Source organism: Diabrotica undecimpunctata, chromosome 3 (assembly GCF_040954645.1).
Source record: "Diabrotica undecimpunctata isolate CICGRU chromosome 3, icDiaUnde3, whole genome shotgun sequence".
Classification (NCBI taxonomy): Eukaryota; Metazoa; Arthropoda; class Insecta; order Coleoptera; family Chrysomelidae; genus Diabrotica; species Diabrotica undecimpunctata.
The window spans coordinates 45918396-45933061 of record NC_092805.1 but is presented as its reverse complement, the minus strand read 5'-3'; the positions used below and the strand labels follow the sequence as shown (position 1 = coordinate 45933061).

Sequence of the window (14666 nt, the reverse complement as noted above, 5' to 3'; positions counted from 1 at the left end):
ATCAAAAGTTATCGAATTTTTACCGTCGAGCTGATACAAATTTTATTGAACATTGATTTCGCGCGCGTAACTGACATTCAAAATCGACGGTCGCTTCAAGCGTTTTTTCTGAGAGAACGATTCATTCTACACCAACAATTGCTTATAGACATGTTTGTTTAAAATTATCTCAGCTACATTTTTATTTAAAACTTTTTTTTCTGCGGCGTACAGATTCTTGAAAAAATCGATTTTTTTTGCGTGTTTACACCCCTACGAAGAGGGTTTTATGGAAAAGCCCGAGGGTAAAATTATTAACTTTTTTTCATCTTTTTCTGGGGTTCCAAAACTAATATTCTCGGCAAAATTCAGCTTGTTTGTATGATTTTCAGGGGTCAACTCTCTGACGACTCGACTTACAGGACGCTGTGTTTACATCTGAGACTGACAGTTTGGAAAACTACCGCAATATATTTATTGCGTTGAGCATAATGATGGTGTAATATTACTTGCTACAGAGGACAAATACATACAAAATACATAAGAAGCGAGTGTTTGAAAGTATATACTATACCTTAAAGGTAGAACTATCTATCTTTTATTGAAAATGATTTTGCAATATAATTTCACTAATGGCCATGAAGAAACAATATTACGGTATAATAAATTTTTCGTATAAAATAAATTTGTTCTTTTGTAATATTGTCTTCCAAACCAACAAACATTATCTCGTTAGTATCTCGAATTATGTCTTGTTGTGTACTATATTTGCAAGAACAGATTCGGTTTGTAATAAAGTACTTTATTAAAAATAATATCTCATACTAATGTTTTTGTCTGGATTATTTATGTCTGTACAAAAATAAAAACAGCGCTACAAATGTTTGTGTAAGTAATTTAATCTTATTTGTTCTAGAGATTAATGTCTGATGGGTTTTGTAAATTAAATCCAGACGAAAACCCAAATAAATAACTGAATTGCACTTCGTCGCTGACTTGGAAAATGAAGTTACATTTTCGTCGCAATAACTTCTAAGAAGATCTCAGCAATATATCCTAGATATGGTTGTTTATATACGAAGGTTATTGTCATTAAATAATTGCAGAGAACGCGACGCAGGGGTTTAATACACAAATTAACAGTCTAGGGATAATTTACAGAAGTAACTGTGTAACTGAGTAACTGTGATATGTATTATACTAAACATTATAAAAAGTTAACATGTCATACATTATATATTGTCAATTTATATTAACTCTGCTGTACTGTTCAAGTCAACTATGCAAATATGTACTCTTCGGCTCAATATGACCCAACTATGGTTTACGGTCCTTAATCGAAATAAAATGAGCTAATGGTGCTAAACAAAACTTTATAACAAACAATTATAGTTAATTAAACAAAAATTATGTTGCTAATGTAAATTAAACCTTATTAACAAAAATAAAAGGCATTTTTTTCGTTCCCAGAAAAGCCTAAGAACAAACACCTACAAAATTTAATTTAGTTTACAACTGGGACAGTAATAAAAAGAATGGGTTTTACAAATATGTTAGTGACATATACAACATAAAAAATTCACAGCGTGCTTGTTTAGCAGGAGGAGTTGGATTGTTCATAGACGGTTCACTAGAATTTACATCTTCTCTACTCGCTTCTGTTCGTGTTGTGTTAACCAGTTCTTGTGAGTCTTTAGTTCTTGGTAAATTTTTTCTGGAAAGGATAAGTGGTTTCACCATTGTTTTTCCCAATTCCTCAAGAAAAATTCGCCGTTTTGTAAGTTTGTTGGTGTTTTGTTTGGGGATTTATTGATATCCATAAAACTAACGCGTTGTAGGCAAAAATGTCCAGCATATTATAAAAAACAATCATGGGCCAGCGATTTATCTTCCTCTTACATGTATATGTACCAAAAAGCTGATCTAGAGTATCTACTGCTCCCTTACTGGAATTAAAATCTAAAATAATTTGGGACTTTTTGTCATTTCTGTCACTAATAACCATATCATGATGCAAAGTACTCATAAGAATAACATGTTTATTCTTTTTAGGAATATAGTTAACAACAGGGAAGTAAAAAGACGAACTATGAACTTCTTTATTCGCAATTTGTACTGGAAGCTTTGGCTTATTTTTTCTTATAGTCTCCAGCATTGTATTTTTCTTTTTAGAAGAAGTTGTCCTAAATTGTATGATGTAAAAAAATTACCACAAGTAATATTGTGGCCTTTCAAATCACTACACAAGTCGCACACCACACGTATTCCCTGATTCCGTTCCACCGGCGAAGCACCTACTTCCTTTCCTGTATAGATCTGCAATTTTAGAGCATACAAACTTTTACTGTCACATAAAGCCCAAATTTTTATGCCATATTTCGCTGGTTTGCTTGGAATGTACTGTTTGAAGGGACAGCGGCCGCTAAAGGCAACTAATTGCTCGTCGACGGTAACATGTTCATCAGGGTTAAAAAATTTTGGTAGATTTTCTACCCATTTTTCCCAAATTTCACGTATTGCAGCAAGTTTATTAGTACGTCTCCTATCCTGTCTAGTAGTCTTGTTATCAAAACGTATTACTTGCGAATTTTTTTTAAATACTTCCAGATACATTGTTGCTCGAAATACACTATAACCCGTTTCTTCATTCCACAAACTTTTAGTTGATTTGCCATGGGACTTAAGACTCCAGCTAACAATACAAGACCAATGTATGCTTGAAAACCAATTTTATCCAAGTCTTTCCAGTTGGTTCCAAAAACACGCTGTCCTCCCATGTTGGTCATATTTATAATTTGGTTTGCAACTATGTCAGAAAAGAGTGGGTCAAATGAATTTTTGATATCAAAAATTCGTGCACATGCGTACCTTGTAACTCGTGGAGTATTATTTATAACATTGGCCGTGGAAAAACAACCGCGTTGATAAGGAGAATCGAGAGACCAGTGGATATTACCGTCTTTTGAAGGAACTGTTTCAGAAGATTCTACAGGATGTTGTTCGTAGAATGGCAGAACAGCAGAATCATCACTACTTTCTTCCTCACTCTCACTACTTGCGCTGGGTATATCACTTGTCTATCACCCCCACTTCCTTCTACGTGACATGTCCTTCTAAATGACATCGTCCAGCTACACTACACATTGATTACAAATTCTAGCTTGCAGAAACATGTTTCTATTTATAGACGTGCCTGACTGACAAACTGTTAGAAACTATATAAAATACTGCCAACTAAACATACGTACACAGGTAATTTTTAACGGTTTAAATAAGCGGGTCATATTGACCCGAACGTACTATAGGCAACAATTAAATTTTTATCAAAAAAATCAGGAAGTTGATTTTTTATCTCGTATGCAATTGAAAGACCTTATATTAGGTAATAAAGTAACGAAACACCAAAATTTTACGCCGCGTAATAATTTACAAAATAAGAAATAATTTTTTTGGGTCAAATAGACCCAAACAGGACAGCAGCGTTAAGAGCGCTCCAAATGTGTTCTAAACAGGTTTTGGCAACGATATCATGAAACTAATAACGTTGGTGAGAGACAATTGTTCTAAGTAAACTTCTTTTTCTTCTTGATGTACCTATTCGTGACGAATATTGACGATCATCATGGCAATCTTTATTTTGTCTACAGCCACGCGGAAAAGCTGCACAGATGTTGTGTTAAACCCGATTCTGGGGTTATTTAACCAGGATGTTCTTCGTTTTTCTGGAACTCTGCAGGATGCCTTGTAGAATATCTGAATTCATTTCGCATAATGCATCCAAAGAAGTGTAGCTTTCGAGATCTGATGGTGTTAAGTATCTTTCGATCCTTTTTCATTCTTCTGAGAACCTCATCATTTATAGTTTGGTCAGTCCACTGGAGTTTAAGCGTTCTCCGATACAGGCAAATCTTAAACGCTTTAAATGTCTAGCACATATCTTCATTCAAGATCCACGATTTAACACTATAAAACAGAACAAAAAAGATTGATATTATTCTGAAGCTATTTACCTTGGAATCTTCTTTATTTTTATTTTGAATAAGCCACTATTTTACTTGAAAACAAGTTTATTTGGCATTTCGACTTTCACTTCGAACATCTTTCGCAAAATAGTAAAACTAATAAGTATTAATAAATTAGGATAGTTTTGTTTTTGTTATTTCTAACAATTTTTCGAATAATTTAATTGTATATGACTCATTCATATTAACATGTCAGACATATATTATACATTTTAAAGTGGATGACTTTAAAATATTATTGTCAACACTTTTGAGTTGCATTCCTGGGACGACTTTATTGTAAAATGGTTAATTCGATTACATAAAATTAACTTTAACCCTGAACTACTATCGTGGGGTCAAATTTGTACCCAGGACTTGAAAATTCGTACCCCACTTCTAGACGTTTGGCAAATGACCTTGTTATTTTATGTATTCTCCCAATTAAGTACATAGTTTACCATGCCACTTAAGTATGAAACGATCAGTGTGATAGTATATACATGCCTTCTGAGTTCCGGTCGGATTTGACCCCACCATAGTAGTTACTTTATTATTATTTAAGATAAAACATTAAAAGGGCTTTAAGAATTAGCGGAATTACGGTGACGGTACAGTGAAGAGATAATATTTTGAACTTTTTTGAATCCCCGGAGAATGCAACCGAGATTAGTGACACTTATCTTCTTCTTCTTCTTAGCCTTCTGTCGTCCATGTTTGGACATAGGCCTCTACCAACTCCTTTAATCGGTCTCTATCCTGAGCAACATATTTCCAATTTGTTCCGGCTATTCTATTAATGTCATCAACCCATCTCATCTGTGGTCTTCCTCTTGGTCGTTTACTTTCGTAAGGTCTCCAATATTGTATTGTAGTATTCCAACGTTGGTCTTTTTTTTCTAGCAGTGTGGCCCGCGAAGCTCCATTTAAGGTTGGCAATTTTTGTTGTTATGTCCTCGACTTTTATTTTGGATCTTACCCAGTCGTTCCTCTTTTTATCTGACAGTCGTACACCTAATATTGCTTTTTCCATTGTTCTTTCTGTTGTGGCTAGTTTATTAATTTTTGCCTTGGTTAGGGTCCAGGTTTGACATCCATATGTCATGATAGGTATGATGCATTGGTTAAACACTTTGCTCCTTAAGTATTGGGGTATTTATAGTTCTTAAGTATCCAACTAAGTTTACCAAATCCTGCCCATGCTAGTCTTGCTCTTCCAGTAATTTCCGCCCTTTGGTTCTCTTTGTCAAGTTTCAGCATTTGGCCTAGGTAAATATATTCCTGGATCTGTTCTATTTCACTGTCATTTATAGTTATACGTCTGGGGTCATCTGTGTTTGTCATTATTTTTGTTTTTTTCATATTCATTTTTAGGCCGACATATTGGGAGCTGGCTGCTAGTTCCCCCATTGATTAACACTTATAGTGACTCTAATAACACTGATACTGACAGTGAAAGTGAACACTCGGATTACGACACAGATTCGGAAATTGACATAAGTGACATCAAGCGACGAATGTGAAACATCATCTAATATTGAAACACATTTTTACTATGGACGGAACGGATATAAGTGGGGTAAAAATGCTTCGGCACCATCAAAAACTCGCAGACAGAACATTATTACACACCTTCCTGGTCTTCCTGGATCTGCCTTAGAAACAAAAACCCAGTCCACTTGAATATCCTGGTCACTTCTTATAACTCCTGATATGTTAGCCTCTATTCTAGAGTACACATTAGAGTAATCTATGAAAAAATTACCGAGATACGTGTGAATTATGTAGATACCTGTACATTTGTCGATCATCTAAACGAAGATTTAGGAGCAGTATCCTATTTATTTAACTGCTTAATATCTAACAGTATAGCAAACTACACCTGTTTCGAATATGTTCCAGTGGACGAGATCCTAGTTGAGTTTAGAGGTAGATGCCCTTTCAGAATGTACATGAAAGCCTAACGAGTCAAGTACGGCATGAAGATCATGTGCTTATGTGACGCAAAAACACATTATTTGGTAAATGCTTTTGTGTATACAGGTAAAACAAATGATCCTAATCCCCAACAGCCATCCATATCTACAAGATCAGTATTCGCTTTAGTGGAACCAATTACCAATAGTAACCGAAATGTCACTGGTAATAATTGGTTCACTTTAATAGTGCTAGTTGATAAACTAAAAAAACTTCAACTTGTAGACACAATGCGTAAAAATAAGAAAGAAATTCGTCCACAATGTCAACCAAATAAAAATTACGAAGTTGATATTTGGTGTTTATTTGATTTTACACGAGACAATACACTCGTATCATATGTCCCTAAAAAAATAAAAGTGCAGTTATGCTGTCGTCCATGCATCACTACAAATCTGTTGACCAGGAAAGTAGAAAACCTGATATAATAGCTTTCTATAATTCGTCGAAAGGAAACGTTGATGGAATTGATAAAAAATGTGCACTTTATCTTTCAGTTCGAAGATGCCAGCGATGGCCTTTAGTAACTTGGTATTCCATAATGGATATTGCTAAAGAAAAGAGTCACCTTATTTTTCACGCAGCTAATCCTGCAGTTAGAAAAAATCGATCGGATTTAATTCAAGATCTGGGAATCAGTCTTATAAATAAACATTTAGAAGTAAGATTTACAATGTCAACTTTTATCTAAAGAATTACGCTCGATAATTTTCAAAGCATTAGAAAATAAAATTACTTATCAAGATCAGACTAGATCAGAAAGGCCAGTTGTAATACGTAGCTGCTACTTGTGTCAAAAGATAAAGATAACAATTATTACACATTTTGCTCAGAATGTCATAGGACCATCTGCAAGACACATTCACTTCAGAGAGTTAGCTGTACTATGTGCAAAAAAATAGATAAATACTTACAAGTAGTTCAAATATTTTTGTCGCAATATTCTAACATTACGAAAAATACATAACTGTTATTGTTTTTATATGGTTACTATATTATGATTTTCTTTTAATAGGTTAAGAAATTATTATTATATACTACTTTTTAGAAAATGAACCGTTAATTTCAATTTAAGATATTTTTTTGTTATATTAATGAGTTACATTTGTGATCAAAATTCCTTTTAAAAGTTCTATACTTTTTATTGCAGCATCTTAATTTTCTTAAAATAAAATTTAAGTTTACAAAAAATCTCATTTTTGTATGCACATTGCAACTTTTTTTTATAATTAGATTAGTAACTAATTATTATAAATATTACTTTGAAATTAATTTTAAAAACGGTTTGCAATTACTGCAGCTACGACAATGTCCGTATCCAAAAATCTCCCTTTTGCACCTCGCCGAAACGAATAACGATGTTTTGAAAGTGGACCCAGAATCTCATATTTTATATAAGTAATTACTATTATTGCAATCTGTGCTAAGTGCTGATATAGTCTTTTATATGAAAATGTAACGGTACTTCAGAATTTTGTATCTTTATAGAGCAAATTCTTCATGTATCTTTCAGCTTTTTTATTCCTTAAAAGAAGTACCAAAACATCTAGATGACTTTATGGCTGCTTTGTTAGAAATTTGAGAGCAACCGGCTTCGTCGTCATATTTTCTTATAAGAGAGTAAAAAATTTTTCTAAACTTCTTACAAATTTCTACCTTTATCTTACTTGTGACAGTTAGGTCAAGGAAGCGGCTACTGTACTTGAAAGAGAACCTTTCCCTCAATATTGTACAGTTATTTGCCTCTTTGTTTCCCTTTTTAAAAAATACCGTTATGTTTATATGTTTGCGCCGAAAATAAAAATAAGTCGGTTCTTGTTAAAAAGTAATTCTTCAAGTGGGGATTATTCTGTTCGAAGGGATAGTTTGTCCAATTTAAGAAAGAGAGAATTAGGAGAGGACTTTTTGTTGCGTCGTGTAAGAGTTTGGACGTATTTCTTTCTCTGGGAATTTATCTATAAGTGTATATATACACTTCTATTGTATCAGCATCATATAGAGCTACTGTAAGTGGTCTTACTATTAATATTACCTCCAACTATCTCCAAAAGTAGAGTAATCTACGGACTATCTTCAATATTTTCCTGATCGGTGGTTAAAGCTAACTACTGATGCAATCAATTCTTGTAAGGAACAACTATTTCATCAAATTACTTTTTAGAACTTTCATTAATTTTGATATCTTTTTGTTAACAAATATTAATTAAAAACATTTATTCTTTAAATAAAATCTGTGCGAGGAACTTGTGCGATTTGGCCCTTATTTTAATTTTTGGTAAAACCGATTTTCATAATCTTGTCTCTGTACTGTTGCGACTTTATTGTAAATTAATTTAGTATTATTTTGTACTTGCTATAAATTATTACTTTTAAAGCCAGTTATTTCAAAACAAGTCTAAAATATTAATGAGAGATATTTATATGATCTACTCTTTTTAAATTTTTTTCAACATCAAGCTCTCCTTAATGTTATATTTTATGTGTCTATGTATATCATATTGAAATATTTCGCATTTTTTTTTACATATTATTGTAGACTTTGTATTTCTTGTTTTTGGAATTCATCGTTCTGGTGATTCAGTTATTGAATATGTTTTGTTTTGTTTATCTACTAAATTTATTTGATAATAGAGTATCTCTAAATATTTGCTAATTAAAATATTTACCTGTCACGATATCCTCGACCAGGAAAAAGATCATTCTGTGTCTTATGTTTGTAGGTAAGTAGGTGGACTAATTTCACCGAACATATTTATTATTTGTTTATGTAGTGTGTTGACCACATTTATTTAATAACTAACTGTTAATATATTTTCCTGTATTTGGTCTTAGAACCTAATTATCTCTCCTTATCTCTTTTCGTTTCTAAGGTATCCTAATTTTCCCCTTGTGACCCCAAAAAGTTAAGTGGCGCCATTTTTCCTATCTCCTCTTATCTGTGGAAATTTTACCTATGTCCCTTGTTATCTATTTCTCTGTCTTTTCTAATCTATCTTATCTTGGCTTATCTTTATTATTTCTTTTGTTGTATCCATTCCCGGTTCCAAAAGCTAGTTTAGAACCCCCGACTCGGTCTCCACGAACTATCTAGCTGCCGTTTGTAGTGTTTCCATTGGTGACCTTTCTAACACCATCCAAAAAAGATTTCCGAGGTTACAACATATATTTATCAAAAATACAAAAAAAAATAATACATATATTTTTATATATTGTTTAGAGGTTTTTAAAATTCGGCTCATCTATGACTCCAAGATGGTAGTTTTGTGGATGTGAACACATGATAATAGTTAAGGGTTAACTTAGGACTACCCGTTAGAAAAATCATAGCGTTTGATTTGTCTTCAAAAACAACCACATGCAATAATGTCAGTAAAATTATCCTGTTAGTGACCCCACAGTCAATCATCGATTAGGAAAAAAAATAGGAAAAATCTCATGGATATGGTAAGTATTTGGTATTACATTTAGTTTCTCATTAATATTGACACATTCACTGCCCACAACTTACCTCGCACGGTTACCGTTACAGTCGTCAGGTCGCTAGGTGCGTTTCATCATTGTTTGAATTTAACGTTGTATTGAAAGGAGAAATATGCATTAATTTAAACGAATAATTGATTTCCCATCCAGTAGTGATTTAGTAATCACACAGAGTACTTGGTTCGAATTTCTCGTGTGCAGTTACATAGATATTTGTGTTTTACTTGACTACAAACCTGTTTGTAAATGTAAGTATTATATTTATTGATTTAGTTTCTTCTTCTTCACGTGCCATTTCCGCGACGGAGGTTGGCAATCATCATGGCTATTCTGGTCTTAGATGCTGCTGCTCTGAATAGTTCAATTTATTTGCATCCGTACCATTCTCTCAAGTTACGCAACCATGAGATTCTTCTTCTTCCTACACTTCTCTTGCCCTGGATTTTTCCTTGTATAATCAATTGAAGTAGGTTGTATCTCTCATTACGCATAACATGCCCCCGGTATTGCAGCTTTCGTGTCTTGATGGTTTCCAATACTTCCATTCTTTTGTTGATTCTTCTCATGACTTCGTTGTTTGTTACATGCTCGGTCCATGATATCTTCAGGATTCTTCTATACACCCACATTTCAAATGCTTCCAACTTTTTAGCAGTCGACGCGTTAAGTGTCCATGCTTCTATCCCATAAAGCAGAGTCGAGAAAATATAACACATTGCCAGCCTAACTCTCAAGTCCAATTTTAGTTCTCTTGCACAAAGTACCTTTCTCATTTTATTTACGTGTTTCATCAAGTTTGTACGTGCTTTCTCTATTCGAATTATTTAGTATTTAGTTTATATTTGCATATTTCTAGAATTAACATCAATATAAAAAATATGCTTGCTCTTTTAACTATAAATGCAGACTGTATCTCTTACGCGTTGACAGTACCTGGCTTGGTGCCGGATACGTGGTGCCCACATATTCAAACAGTATTATATCTATTTGTTCTTTTACAGATTGCCATGGATTAAAGATCTGGGTTTTCAAAGGAAAGTGAACTCCCTATAAAGGTGTAAATATCATAATAAAAGAAAATTGACACATGATGAACTTCTTGCACTGCTTGAAAATTCAGATAAAGATCTGTATGTAAATCATAGTGACGAAGATCCCGAGTTTAATCGCAGCAGTGCCAGCGATTTGGATAAGTAGATAGAACCAGATTTGCCGCTAACTACATCTTTGACTGAAAAAAAAAAAGAAAATAGAAAATAAATTGGAATTTTATCAGCCCATAGAACAGGCGGGTTTTAGAAAAGGCTATGGAACAAACGATCACCTACTGGTAATAAAAATCTTATAGAAAAATGCACTGAATATAATAAACCACTAGCTTTAATATTTGTCGACTACGAAAAGGCATTCGACACCGTAAATCAACAAAAAATGTTGGAAGCCTTGACAGAATGCCGAATTGACTATCGGTATATAAATATAATTAAACACATATACCAAAACGCAACAGCCAGTGTTAGAGTGGCTGATCGTCAAACCCAGAAATTCCCGATACAACGTGGAGTACGCCAGAGGGACACCATATCGCTGAAACTGTTCACTAGGCTTTTGGAATATATATGTAAAAGGGCAAAACTGACCGACAAGGGCATAAACATAAACGGAGAAAAGCTTAGCCATCTAAGGTTTGCAGATGATATTGTACTAATAGCTGATAGGATAGATGAGGCCAAAGAACTTTTAAATCAGCTCTACCTTTCCTCGCTAGAAGGGGGATTGAAAATAAATATATCTTAAACCCAGATGATGACAAATCTTGTAGTCAGCGAAGATATATGCGTAGGAACAAGATCCATAGACCAGGTAATGGCCTATAAATACCTAGGTCATGAGATTCGCATAGGAAAAGATAACCAAACCGTTGAGCTTCTCCGTCGTATAAGACTGACTTGGGCAGCCTTTGGCAAGCTGAACCATATTTTCAAATCGTCTGATATACCAATATGCCTTAAAAGAAAAACGTTTAATCAGTGTGTTTTGCCACAGTGTTAACTTACGGTGCGGAAACGTTGACCATGACAAGGAGAACAGTTCAAAAGATCTGTGTGGTCAAAGGGCGATGGAGCGTGCTATGTTGGGCGTTTCACTACGAGACAAGATCCCAAATCGCCAGCTACGACAAAGAACAGGAGTGGCTGATGCAGTAGAGAGAGTAGCAACACTGAAATGGAACTGGGCAGGTCACGTGGCTCGAATGACAGATAATAGATGAACAAAGCGGATACTGGAATGAAGACCAAGAGATGATGCCTACCGAAGCAGAGGTCGTATACCAACACGTTGGACTGACGATCTAAAACGTTGTCATAGGAATTGGATGCAAGAGGCACAAGATCGAAATAGATGGAAAATTATGAAGGAGATCTATGTCCAGCAGTGGATAAGCGAAGATTGAATGATGATGACATTTCTGACTACAATTTCTTCGCTGGTTAACCCAGTTGTTACAAATTCTGCTTCAACTACACCAGTTGTTTCAACTCTACAATGGTCATACCGTGAGGTACAAAAGCCTACAACTTCGTAGAACAACAGTCAGTATAAAAAATTATTACAGCCATTAATTATTCAATGGGATGGATGGCACAAAAATTATTTATAAAAAATATTTTTACATTTCTGGAAATTTTGCTAAATCAAAAATTCAGATTGAAATAAATATGTTGATAGCAAGGTTTACAAAAGAATCCGATTACGCTCATCTCTAACCATCCAATTTGGTAGATCGTGTACTGATTATGATTCATAGCACAGATATTTCAAGCGACTCGCGAATACTTTACTCAAGACGTATTTTGCATAACAAACTAAAAGATTCCTTTCCCAATTTACACACTAATAATATTTATTTTGCGGGAATTAACGCGAATTTTTGCATTAACGCGATCTCTTTTGCTATAAAAAATATCAAATTCCATTTTTATAATTCGTTAAGTATATTTTAAAATGTTTTACACTTCCAGTATTTCTTTTAGTAATTAGTATGATTCCGGTTTTAGCACTCGTATACAAAGCGAAGAGCTCGGGTTTGTTCGGAAAAATATTATAATATAAAAGATTTTTTTTGCATAATCACTTCCAGAAGATATTCCAAAAAAAGGCCAAAAGTTGTTACAAATTTTTTAAACATTTTTTTTTAAACAAATTGCGAGGATAAATTTTTTCGGTTCTGAATTTTATTTTAATTTCTTGGATCATTCTAAACAAAATAGATCTCCTGTAATTTTTCAGCATATTTGATCTTTTTCGAATTTTTTAATCATTATGAATAAAAAAGGTCTCTTGTAAGTTGATTGATTTCGAGTTATAAATAATTTAAAATAAAAAAAAAGGATCAAAGATGCAAGTAAAAAATAAATATTATTTATGAAATCATCAAGTACCCAAGTTTAAGCATTCTTCTATCAGCTCCTTGTGCAAATTCTATTCTTATTTTATAATATTGTTTTTGAATTGTTAAAGAATCCCCTATGGCAGGACGGGCGCTCATTTGTACAATGAGAATTCAATTCAAACCACCAAAAATTTAATATGCCTGTCATAAGCATTTCATCATCGATTAAAAAAACAATGTTTTAATAGTTATTTATGTACCAAGGGTATAAAATAGATGTTTATGCCCAGAGGGCGGCGATGTTACAAACCCGAAGGCCTCTGGTCCGAGGGCTTGTAAGTCTCTTTTATGTCATACTAGTTCGTTATTGCATCTACAAATAAATATGTTCTAATAAATCCGAAAATTCGATTTTATTTTGACAATATATTTACTAGTAGACATTCTATAGGATCATACTTAAACCACTTGAGATTCGCAGATAACATAGTTTCAATAGCCGATAATATCCAAGAACTAAATGATATGTTACAACAATTAAATGCAGTTTCAGGAGCGGTAGGCTTAAAAATGAACTACAGTAAAACAAAAATACTGAACCGAGACCAGACAAAAAATATAACAGTACAAAATCATACCATAGAAAATGTTGAACATTATATATATCCAGCTCATGTCATCAAACTAGGAAAACCAAATCAAGATGCTGAAATTAAAAGAAGAACACAACTGGCATGTGGCGCTTTCAGTAAACTAGCATATATCTTGAAAAACACCTCTATTCCTGTAAACTTAAAGAAAAAGGTGTATAACACATGCATACTACCAGTTTTTACCTACGGCTTGGAACAGTAGCCCTTGTCAAAAAATCTGTTAAAAAATTAGAAACAACGCAAAGAGCAATGGAACGAATCATGCTTTGAATATCACTAAGAGACAAGATTAGAAACACCGAGATAAGACGTAGAACGAAGATTAGGGATATTGTGGAAGAAATTGCAAAAATGAAATGGCGCTGGGCAGGTCACGTAGCCCGATATAATGACAACAGGTGGACACGGAGAATTCTAGAATGGAAACCAAGGATGATAACAAGAAGCATGGGAAGACCTCAAAACAGATTAGTAGATGACATAAGAGCAGTGGCAGGCAAATCGTGAATTAGATTGGCGCAAGATAGAGAAAGATGAAAGCAAATGGGAGAAACCTACATTCAGGAGTGGATGAAAAATGGTTGACAAAGAAGTGTTATGTTGCTACGCTACGGAAATGCTGTCAAACGTGTCAAACTAAAACCGTGAAAATGCAAGATATTTCTGAGATTCCTAACCAAATTTAAAAAAAAAAAGCGGAAAAAACAACGCAAAAGTTACTACCACATAAGTCGAGAGATGCCTACGACAAGATATAAAAAATTACAGCACTGGATGACAGAAAACCATGTAGAGCACATTAGTGAAACTGAGCTACTTATATAAATTGCCGATCTCGCCCAAATATTTTCTCCGAGTTCCCTGTGGTCCAAATATTCAATGGTAAAGAAGACTTTAATCGTAAATAAGAATATTAACATTGCCAAGTTATCTTTTTGTTTGTAAGTTTGTATCTTTACGCCCGCACGGGCATAAAGCACACTATTACGTAGTTGGCAACTAAGCAATAAAAACAATAATAAACTAGTATGACATAAAATAAAATATGGCCAAAATACTTATTAGGAAATAATACTACAAGATTTGAGCTTGATTTTAGATCCTTAGTGAATTCCAAACTTATATTTTTTACTTGGGTTTTTAAGCCTTGAAAATTACAATTTTACTTTTTTAAATTAATTA

General features: G+C 33.7%; 2 protein-coding genes across 2 annotated transcripts in view; one reads left to right on the top strand and one right to left on the bottom strand.

Annotated features, from left to right (window-relative positions):
- The window catches only part of Ac78C (adenylyl cyclase 78C), a 757610-nt gene that overhangs the window by 613229 nt on the left and 129715 nt on the right, over nt 1-14666 (bottom strand). The window lies entirely within an intron of this gene.
- Nucleotides 6325-10453, top strand: LOC140435767 (uncharacterized). Its single transcript, XM_072524487.1, has 2 exons — nt 6325-6618; nt 10439-10453. The coding sequence occupies exons 1-2, from the start codon at nt 6325-6327 to the stop codon at nt 10451-10453; spliced, it is 309 nt and encodes a 102-aa protein (XP_072380588.1).

Coding starts and splice junctions, on each gene's coding strand:
- LOC140435767 (XM_072524487.1), top strand. CDS start 6,325: ATGCTGTCGTCCATGCATCACTACAAATCTGTTGACCAGGAAAGTAGA.